Source organism: Nanorana parkeri, unplaced genomic scaffold (genome assembly GCF_000935625.1).
Source record: "Nanorana parkeri isolate BGI_ZX_2015 unplaced genomic scaffold, ASM93562v1 scaffold171, whole genome shotgun sequence".
Taxonomy (NCBI): Eukaryota; Metazoa; Chordata; class Amphibia; order Anura; family Dicroglossidae; genus Nanorana; species Nanorana parkeri.
This window is the reverse complement of record NW_017306439.1, coordinates 1415465-1426537: the sequence shown is the minus strand read 5'-3', so window position 1 is coordinate 1426537 and position 11073 is coordinate 1415465. Positions and strand designations below refer to the sequence as shown.

At 47.5% G+C, this 11073-nt stretch overlaps 1 protein-coding gene across 2 annotated transcripts in view; it reads left to right on the top strand.

Annotated features, from left to right (window-relative positions):
* The window catches only part of CUNHXorf56 (chromosome unknown CXorf56 homolog), a 19244-nt gene that overhangs the window by 6419 nt on the left and 1752 nt on the right, over positions 1–11073 (top strand). Inside the window, exons 3-4 of one of the 2 annotated variants that reach the window (XM_018554742.1) lie at positions 547–588; positions 10474–10612. In XM_018554742.1, coding sequence (XP_018410244.1) covers positions 547–588; positions 10474–10612 — 181 coding nt within the window. The remainder of the gene's footprint in view (positions 1–546; positions 589–10473; positions 10613–11073) is intronic. The other variant, XM_018554743.1, reaches the window with a different exon arrangement.

The following is an 11073-nucleotide window of genomic DNA, read 5'->3' as shown; positions in this document are numbered from 1 at the left end:
AGCACCCCTGATTGGCTGCTGGTGTTGCACGCAGCACCCCTGATTGGCTGCTGGTGTTGCACGCAGCACCCCTGATTGGCTGCTGGTGTTGCACGCAGCACCCCTTATTGGCTGCTGGTGTTGCACGCAGCACCCCTGATTGGCTGCTGGTGGTGCACGCAGCACCCCTGATTGGCTGCTGGTGGTGCACGCAGCACCCCTCATAGGCTGCTGGTGGTGCACGCAGCACCCCTCATAGGCTGCTAGTTTTGCCCCCTCCCTGTGCAGGGGATTTCAAGAGGCCTATAGCAAGTCAAACTAGTTACACTGACGGACACAGGAAGTCTTTAACGTTCTGGTTATACTGCCACCTACAGGAGGATTGGACGCTGGCAAACAAACTGTAGGCCAGCCCAGAGTAACCTCTCCTACTATCAGCGTGCCTCATTTTTTTGCTGATACAAATCCTCTTGTATATTATCCTGGAATGTGTAATATCTGCTTTTTGTTTTTCGTGAAGTATCTTTGCTGTATTGGTACTGAGTTCTTTTCTTCTGCTTTTTATAGGCCGGACGGGATTGAACGGCAGTACAGGAAAAAATGCAGCAAGTAAGTGAATGTATCTCATTTTTTCTGACATTTTATATATCGATATACCGGAGTGACATGACAATGTAAATGTACCAGGGACTGGCTTTGTATTCCGGAAAGTCGGAACATTTTGTCCCCTCAGATATGTGTCTGTGATGCAGAGATAAGTTAGAAGTGACGGTCGGCCTGCAGATAGTTTACCTGATGTGAACTGAGCAGGCGTGCCGGGTGATGAATGACATTCCACCGCGCACACTTCTTCCGCCTTAACCCTCTCACTGCCAAGGAGGAGATGCATGTGACTGCTCTTCCTGTGTTGGGAAGCCATGGACATTCACTGTGTGGCCAAAGTTGGTGCACACCTGACCGTCGCACCTTTATGAGCTTGTTGGATTCCGCAAACGTGGCGGTCGTGGAGTTGGTCCCCTTTCCAGCTATAACCTCCCCCACTCTTCTGGGAAGATGTTCCACATGATTTTGGAGGGTGTCTGTGGGAATTTGTGGCCATCTGTGAAGTCAGGTACTGATGTTGGGTGAGAAGACCTGGATCATAATCGGGGGATGAGGTCAGGGCTGTGTGCACTGTGCAGGACACTTGAGTTCTTCCGCACCAAACTGGTCATACCATGTCTTTATACTCTGTCCTCCCCTCTCTTCTTCCTCTCTCTCCTCCCCTCTCTTCTTCCTCTCTCTCCTCCCCTCTCTTCTTTCTCTCTCTCCTCCCCTCTCTCCTCCCCTCTCTTCTTCTTCTCTCTCCTCCCCTCTCTTCTTCCTCTTTCTCTCTCTCTCTCTCTCTCTCCTCCCCTCTCTTCTTTCTCTCTCTCCTCCCCTCTCTCCTCCCCTCTCTTCTTCTTCTCTCTCCTCCCCTCTCTTCTTCCTCTTTCTCTCTCTCTCTCTCTCTCTCCTCCCCTCTCTTCTTTCTCTCTCTCCTCCCCTCTCTCCTCCCCTCTCTTCTTCTTCTCTCTCCTCCCCTCTCTTCTTCCTCTTTCTCTCTCTCTCTCTCTCTCTCCTCCCCTCTCTTCTTTCTCTCTCTCTCTCCTCCCCTCTCTTCTTTTTCTCTCTCTCTCTCCTCCCCTCTCTTTCTCTCCTCCCCTCTCTCCTCCCCTCTCTCCTCCCCTCTCTCTCCTTCCTCTCCTCCCCTCTCCTTCTTCTCTCTCCTCCCCTCTCTTCTTCCTCTTTCTCTCTCTCTCTCCTCCCCTCTCTTCTTTCTCTCTCTCTCTCTCTCTCTCTCTTCCCCCCCTCCCTCTCTCTCTCCTCCCCTCTCTTCTTTCTCTCTCTCTCTCTCTCTCTCTCTTCCCCCCCTCCCTCTCTCTCTCCTCCCCTCTCTTCTTTCTCTCTCTCTCTCTCTCTCTCTCTTCCCCCCCTCCCTCTCTCTCTCCTCCCCTCTCTTCTTTCTCTCTCTCTCTCTCTCTCTCTCTTCCCCCCCTCCCTCTCTCTCTCCTCCCCTCTCTTCTTTCTCTCTCTCTCTCTCTCTCTCTCTTCCCCCCCTCCCTCTCTCTCTCCTCCCCTCTCTTCTTTCTCTCTCTCTCTCTCTCTCTCTCTTCCCCCCCTCCCTCTCTCTCTCCTCCCCTCTCTTCTTTCTCTCTCTCTCTCTCTCTCTCTCTTCCCCCCCTCCCTCTCTCTCTCCTCCCCTCTCTTCTTTCTCTCTCTCTCTCTCTCTCTCTCTTCCCCCCCTCCCTCTCTCTCTCCTCCCCTCTCTTCTTTCTCTCTCTCTCTCTCTCTCTCTCTTCCCCCCCTCCCTCTCTCTCTCCTCCCCTCTCTTCTTTCTCTCTCTCTCTCTCTCTCTCTCTTCCCCCCCTCCCTCTCTCTCTCCTCCCCTCTCTTCTTTCTCTCTCTCTCTCTCTCTCTCTCTTCCCCCCCTCCCTCTCTCTCTCCTCCCCTCTCTTCTTTCTCTCTCTCTCTCTCTCTCTCTCTTCCCCCCCTCCCTCTCTCTCTCCTCCCCTCTCTTCTTTCTCTCTCTCTCTCTCTCTCTCTCTTCCCCCCCTCCCTCTCTCTCTCCTCCCCTCTCTTCTTTCTCTCTCTCTCTCTCTCTCTCTCTTCCCCCCCTCCCTCTCTCTCTCCTCCCCTCTCTTCTTTCTCTCTCTCTCTCTCTCTCTCTCTTCCCCCCCTCCCTCTCTCTCTCCTCCCCTCTCTTCTTTCTCTCTCTCTCTCTCTCTCTCTCTTCCCCCCCTCCCTCTCTCTCTCCTCCCCTCTCTTCTTTCTCTCTCTCTCTCTCTCTCTCTCTTCCCCCCCTCCCTCTCTCTCTCCTCCCCTCTCTTCTTTCTCTCTCTCTCTCTCTCTCTCTCTTCCCCCCCTCCCTCTCTCTCTCCTCCCCTCTCTTCTTTCTCTCTCTCTCTCTCTCTCTCTCTTCCCCCCCTCCCTCTCTCTCTCCTCCCCTCTCTTCTTTCTCTCTCTCTCTCTCTCTCTCTCTTCCCCCCCTCCCTCTCTCTCTCCTCCCCTCTCTTCTTTCTCTCTCTCTCTCTCTCTCTCTCTTCCCCCCCTCCCTCTCTCTCTCCTCCCCTCTCTTCTTTCTCTCTCTCTCTCTCTCTCTCTCTTCCCCTCCTTCCTCTCTCTCTCCTCCCCTCTTTCTCTCCTCACCTCCTTCCTCTCTCCTCCCCTCTCTTCTTTCTCTCTCTCTCTCTCTCTCTCTCTCTCTCCTCCCCTCTCTTCTTCCTCTCCTCCTTTCCACATATAGTATATGTGTACATTCAACAACCATGGAGTTGTCCTCCCTTTGTGCCTACACCAGCTTCCACAAGTTTTTGGAGGGTGTCTGTGGGAATTTGCCCCATTGGTGAGGTCAGGTACTGATGTTGGATGAGAAGACCTGGCTCACAATTGGCATTCCAATTCATCCCAAAGATGATCAGTAAGGTTGAGGTCAGGGCTGTGTGCAAGACACTCGAGTTCCTCCACAACAAACTGATCACACTATGTCTTTATGGAACTGGCTTTGTACACAGGGGACAGTCATGGTGGGACTGGAAAGGGTCTTCACCAAACTGTAACCACAAGGCTGGAAGAGGACAATTGTCTAGACTGTCTTTGTATGATTGAGTGTTACCAGAACCTTCACTTGAAAGCTCATCATACACTCTATGCACGGCATCCTTTTTAAATAAACCCTCTTTAGCTACTGATGTTGGATGAGGAGGCCTGGCCCATTCACCCCAAAGGCGCTCAGTAGGGTTGAGGTCCGGGCTCTGTGTAGGTCACACCATATCTTTATGGAGCTGGCTTTGTACACCGGCTTCACTTGCCGAGGCTGCCTGGCTTCTTGACCAATCAGGAAGCTGGTCGTCGAGTCATGAGGTACCATCCGGCTTTCAGCTTGGTCAGGAAGCCATAGGCATTAGTCTATCTAGTTAGGAAGCTAGGCTGCCTAGCAACTAGTGAAGCCGGCTTCGTAGCCAGTCAGGGAGGTGGGTCATAACCCATCGCTTGGCTTCCTGATTGGAAAGGAAGCCGGCTCCATGCTCCCTCGTCACTGCTGGTCAGAGTGAAAGTTCTGATATCAGAGGTAAGTATTGGAGCATTTGGGCGAGTACAAGTACTCGCCCAAATACTCGGTATCGGCACCGAAACTAGTATCGGTCATCCCTAGTTTTAAAGGCAAGTTCTTTTAAAAAGTGCTCAATTTCTCTGGACTGCACCATGATTTGTGAAGGACTAGGGCCGCTTCTCTGCAATGCAGATGTTAATATACAGGTGAATTACCCCTTTAAATTACGGTATCTCATATCTCCTGCTGATTGCTCCCTTTTTAATACATTTAAATGACCTATTTTGCATTCCCCTATTTTTATTGTATGGGTATAATCGTTTTGACTGTTGGGGGCATGGAAGGTTTTGGAGGAGCGTGTACTGTTCCTTTGTCTCACGAAGGTGAAGATCCACTACTATAGATCACCTGCGTATTGCTCGATGTGCCCCAGTGCACCTCTCTGCTGTCCTGAATTCTATTTCTGGCCCTCCGCGTAGACGCTTTTAGCCGTATCTGTGCAGTACAGGAACATGCGGCATTCTTGACATTTTTATAATCCCTCCAGCGAGGCCCTGAGACCGGGGATAGCATTGATTAGTAGATGGCACGTCCTGAGCAGTCGTGTGTATGAAGCTGCCGTTAAAAGAGCCGCTCATATCGCTTCTTCATTATGTGATATAAGGAAAGATAGAACATGATTGTGGAATGCAGAGTCTGGATGCAGCTATTAAATTGCTGAGTAACTGTAAAATTGTACACGTTCTGCATATTACGGAGTATGTGATCCTTATGTGAAATGCACATTGGTAGTTGGTTGTGAGTTGTGTATCCACTGATGTCATGTTGCTATGAAAGAACCAAAAATGTGGCCATAATTTTATATATTATTTGGATATATGTCACAGTACTGCCTAGGATCTTCTGTTGAATTTATACTACAACATACAAAGACATTGTAGACGATTGTGCTCTTCCAGCCTTGTGGTCACAGTTTGGTGAAGACCCTTTTCTGTTCCACCATGACTGTCCCCTGTGTACAAAGCCAGCCCCATAAATGCATGGTGTGACCAGTTTGGGGGGGGACTCGAGTATCCTGCACAGGGCTCCAACCTCAACCTCAACCTTACTGAACACATTTGGGATAAATCACAACATTGAGTGTGAGTCAGATCTTCTCATCCACCATCAGTACCTGACCTCACAAATGGGGCACATTCCCACCAACACCCTCCAAATTCTTGTGTTAAGCCTTCCCAGAAGAGTGGAGGCTGGCATAGCCACAACGCCATATTCATGACCATGGTTTTGGGAATTTATGAAAACCATAAAATATGATGGTCAGTGGTCCACAAAGACATTGTAGACAATTGTGCTCTTCCAGCCTTGTGGTCACAGTTTGGTGAAGGCCCTTTTCTGTTCCTCCATGACTGTCCCCTGTGTACATAGCCAGCTCCATAAAGACATGGTGTGACCAGTTTGGTGTGGAGGAACTCGTGTGTCCTGCACAGATCCCTGACCTCAACCCTACTGAACACCTTTGGGATGAAATGGAATCAGATTGTGAGCCAGATCTTCTCATCCAACATCAGTAGCTGAAGAGGGCTTATTTAAAAAGATGACGTGCATAAAGTGTATCGGGCACGTTTATCTCCAACAGTGATGTGAACCCGACATACATTGTTGACACTTGACCATCACACCTACATATATTGCCAAAAATATGAGGACCCCCTGCAAATGATTTTCAGGTGTCTCCAGTGAAGGTTCTGTTAATATTACAGCATACAAAGACATTGTAGACAATTTGAGCTCTTCCAGCTTTGTGGTCACAGTTTGGTGAAGACCCTTTTCTGTCCCCTGTGTACAAAGCCAGCTCCATAAAGACATGGTGTGACCAGTTTGGTGAGGAGGAACCCGAGTGTCCTACACAGAGCCCTGACCTCAATCCTACTGAACACCTTTGGGATAAATTGGAACACCAATTGTGAGCCAGGTCTTCTCATCCAACATCAGTACCTGACATCACAAATGGCCACAAATTGACACAGACACCCTCCAAAATCTTGTGGAAAGTCTTTCCAGAAGAGTGGTGGATGTTATAACTGTAAAGGGGAGAGATCTCAATTTTAATGGCCAAGCTCCATAAAGACATGGTTTGACCGGTTTGGTGTGGAGGAACTCGAGTGTCCTGCACAGAGCCCTGACCTCCACCCTACTGAACACCTTTTGTGAGCCAGGTCTTCTCATCCATTATCAGTACCTGACCTCACCAATGCTTTTTTGACTGGGTACAAATTTCCACTGATGGACAGAAATACAAATCCTTCGGCTGGTACATCAGCTGCCTTGTATGTGTTTAGCAATCCCCCAAGAGTCGAGGTTTAACTTGTCAAAGCCTAAAGCGTATTTTATTCCTGTGGAGGAGCCGAGCCTACAAGTGAGAAGAGATTATTCATTTCATAGTTTGTACACAAGGTTTTTCCATTTGCAGCTGTCGGGAAGCTCAGCTAAAATAATGTGACATCTGACAGTTCCCATTAGTCCATTTCTGTTTTACTGGCTGACAAACGGCGAAACCGACAACCTGTTCCATCATGACAAATGCTTTATTCCATCTCAAAGGAGGCATGCGTTGGCTTCCCCGGGGTTATCCAAGCTGTGGCCTCCCTAAATTTGTGCATATCCAATAGCATGGAACTGGCGAGACTAAAAGCACGCTACATGGATCATTAAAGAGACCCTGTCATGACTTTTTACTAATCACTGACGGGTAAAGAAGATATATTCACAATTACTCTCTGTTGAATCAAACTGTAATCTTTGGGCAGGGTTATCGGCATGGCTAAATTAAATCTGATTCCTCGTTAAACGGCTATATACGCAGATAACATACATAAAGGGGGGTAATTTTACCTGCCTTGGGAATTGTATGTTTGTCCATCTGGTCCTGAAATTTGCACAGGCCTGTATGGCAGGAGACATGATTTTTCTCTGCTACAGTTCAGAAGCATCTACAGGTCTTTTTACCTCACAGGACAATAAGGAGAAGCAAAATTGATGAGCCTGTCTCTGCTTTTCTATGCACATGCTCCTTAGGTGCTCATTAATCAAATGATTGGCTCCTTGTTCTGCTTATTCCTCCCTTTGTCTGGTCTCTGCTCTGCAGGCACTGCAAGAGGCTGATACCAGGTTAGATTCAGGTACTTGCACTAATTTGTGGCTTTACTCCACTCCACTCCTCTTGGAAGAATTTCCACAAGATTTTGGAGTTTGTTGGTGGGAATTTGTGCCCAAATGTCAGGTTCTGATGTTGGATGAGAAGATCTGGCTCACAATCCGTGTTCCTATTCATCCCAAAGGTGTTCAGTAGGGTTGAGGTCAGGGCTCTAATGAAGGACACTAGAGATCCTCCACACCAACCTGGTCACACCATATCTTTATGGAACTTGGACATTAATATGTAGTTGCCCTCTTTGTGGCCATAACAGTCTCCACTCTTCAGGGAAGACATTCCACAAGATTTTGGAGGGTGTCTGTGGGAATTTGTCCTATTTGTGAGGTCAGGTACTGATGTTGGATGAGACGACCTGACTCACAATCGTCTTTCAAATTCACCCCAAATGTGTTCAGTAGGGTTGAGCTCAGGGTTCTGTGCAGGGCACTCGGGTTCCTCCACACCAAACTGGTCACACCATATCTTTTATGGAGCTGGCTTTGTACACAGGGGACAGTCATGGTGGAACAGAAAAGAGTCTTCATCAAGCTGTGACCACAAGGCTAAAAGAGGATAATTGTCTACAATGTCTTTGTATGATGGAGTATTACCAGAACCTTCACTGGAGATGCCTGAGCTCCATCATTTGAAATGGGAACCACATATTTTGGGCCCTATAGGTAGGTGTAATAGTCATGTTAACAATGTATGTTGGGTTCACATCACTGTTGGTGATGGTAGCCCATGATACACTTTATGCACAGCATCCTATTAAGTAAACCCTCTTCGGGTACTGATGGTGGATGAGAAGACCTGGCTCAAAGGGTTCCAATTCATCCCAAAGTGTTCAGTAGGGATGAGGTCAGGGCTCTGTGCAGGACACTCGTGTTCCTCCACACCATACTGGTCACATCATGTCTTTATGGAGCTGGCTTTGTACACAGGGGACAGTCATGGTGGAACAGAAAAGGGTCTTCACCAAACTGTGACCACAAGGCTGGAAGTGCCCAATTGTCTACAATGTCTTTGTATGATGGAGTATTAACAGAATCCTTCACTGGAGGCACCTGAATTCTTTCATATGGAGGGGGCTTCACAACATTTTGGCCATATAAGTAGGTGTGATGGTCAGGACTCTATGTTTAGAATTAACAGAACCTTTCACTGGACACCTGAACTCCCGTCATTTAGAGTGGAGCCCACATAGGTTTGGTCATATGGTGTAAATTTGATGGTCAGCGGTCCACAACGTTTGGTCATATGGTATATGGTCGCAGTGGACAACACCTTCACTGTGTCTTCTTTCCAGTTTGTGTTTGAATAATGTGTTAATCAGACTTGCAGAACAAACCTTTGCCTGGAAAAACATGGAGGCTGTCATTGACCCCCCCACCAGGAAATATATCTGGGCAATGATGCGAACCATTATTAACCTCTTGCCGTCCGCCCGTAGTAGAAAAACGGACGGACGGCACTGCTGCATCTGCGGGTTGCCGTCTCCAGAAGGCAATTTTTTTCTGCTCGCGCGCGCCCCCTAGCGGGCACGCACGGGCAGAAAAGACCCGACAATGCACACACCCGGTACCGGGTGTCACACATATAGGCGATCAGCGGGTCCATAGCCCGCCGATCGCCTATATGTGCTCGTTCCCCCCCCCCTGACTCCTCACCTTGATTCCCGGGATCCGCTGCCCCATCTTGGATCCCGGGACCGGCTCCGAGGGCGTCAGGAGGAGGAGGACGGGAGATCAGCTCCTTGCTGATCCCCGTCCGGGCTGTGAATGCAGAAGTGATGTGTGTTACATCACTTCCGCATTCACCTGTCAGTCATCTGGAGAGAGAAGAAGCTGATAAAGCAGATCTCTGCTTTATCAGCTTCTTTTGGGGTCCATAGGTGATATTAGGGGTCCTAGAGACCCCTAATATCTCCATAAAGAGGACCTGTCAGTGTGCCTTTGCTATTATATAGGGGGTTGTTATCCCCCTATATAATAGCAATAACAATAAGTGCAAAAAAAAAAAAAAATATAAATAAAAAAAAAGAAAAGTAACACATAAAAAAATTTAAATAAAAGCCACATATAAAAAAAGGGAAAAAAACCCCCCAAAACGTTTAACTCCCCCACCCCCACGTTTACGCGCCTATAAACGTAAATACGCGTCCGGTGCCCCAGCGCGCAAAAATTACAATTGCGCTACACATGTTACATATCGCCGCGAACGTCGCAGTGAGAGCAATCATTTTAGGGCCATCAATCACTGATAACACTAAACTGATGAGCGGTAACAGCTTTTAAAGCGTCGCCTAGGGCCAATTTTGGGTATTATCGTTTTTTGAGGTTTCGCGCGCGCACGCAATTTTAAGGCTTGACATGTTTAGTGTCTTTTTACCCGACGTGACCCCGTCTTTTATATTTTACCAAAAAATTGGGTAATAATAAATGTTTTATCATTTAATATAGGGGAAACTGTTTTTTTTTTTTTAAATTTCGGTAATTTTTCCTTAATATAGTAAAAAAATAAAACCCCCAGTGGTGAATAAATACCACCAAAAGAAAGCTCTATCTGTCCCCAAAAAAGGGTATAAAATTCATTTCAGTACAGCGCTGCATGACGGAATAAATGTCAGTTAAAGTACCGCAGCGCTGAATACTGAAAAATGGCCTGGATGGGAAGGGGGTTTAACACCGCGGATGTCAACTGGTTAAAGTCAAAATCCTGAATCTGCTAACTTGTGTTTGGTGAGTGACTGAAAGTTTTGAAGACGGAGGTGAACATGGCAGCCAAGCAACTAGCATCAGCAATGGTGGCCTCCCATGTTTTTCTAGGAACGGTTTCCTTTAAGGGATTCCAATATGTTTTATATGTAGATGATCTCATCTTTGGGATCTGTTCATCATAAACCATAGTACGAAGTCACGCACCGCTGTAAACTTTTGTTTCAGCACTGTTGAGGCACCGACGTGTTTTCACCTTCTCCCGGAGCCACAGTTAAGAACCCAGTAGGGGACGAAGCGCATTAGATAAAGGAGATGGGTGGAGTGTCCTTAACAGTTCCGGAACAATAAAGTTGTTTGTGCCTAGCAGAACAGAGGCGTATGCCTTCCTACTGCGATACGTGTGCTTGTAACCTGTGGAGCATAGATATAGAAAAGTGATTAATGTTCCGTTTTCTCCTCTGTATATATACGAGCTAGATGATGGACGATCATTTTTGTTTTGGCAGATGCAGCCTTCCACTTTTCTACCAGCATCATCTGAAGATCATAACCGCCACATTTATTTTCAGCGGAGCGTTGGTGAAGTTTGGACAAGGATTTGGAAAAACAAATATATTTACCCAAAAGCCTGACCCCCCTAAAAAGGTGATGACTGCATTCGGTGTCAGCATTGTATGGCATCACATGACTTACATGTGTGTCTGATGTAGAGCGTTAAAGCTGGACTCCGGGAGAGAGAAACAAATCAATGCAGTTCTGTGTTCATGAAAACATTGTGATTTGAATCTTTTTAAATGGTAACAGTGTAAGTGGAATCAAATTGACTTGAAAATTTTTTTTTGCTAGGAGAGGGAGAAGCAGCATAAGTAGCTAATCCGGTGTACTGCATGTAAATGTGCTAACAAGGGGCATGCTGACTTGCAGGAGAGAGCACAGTGACAGAGATGAGCTAATCAGTCCGCTGCTTCTCCTTTTTACTGTATAGTCACAGGTTGGGGAGGGCCAAGACATGCAACTGGTGTTTTTTTGTCAGCAGAGAAATAATATCATGGTGCTGGGCGGCTTGGGCTGTGAGGCTTGGGCTGTGAGGCTTGGCATGGGAGGCT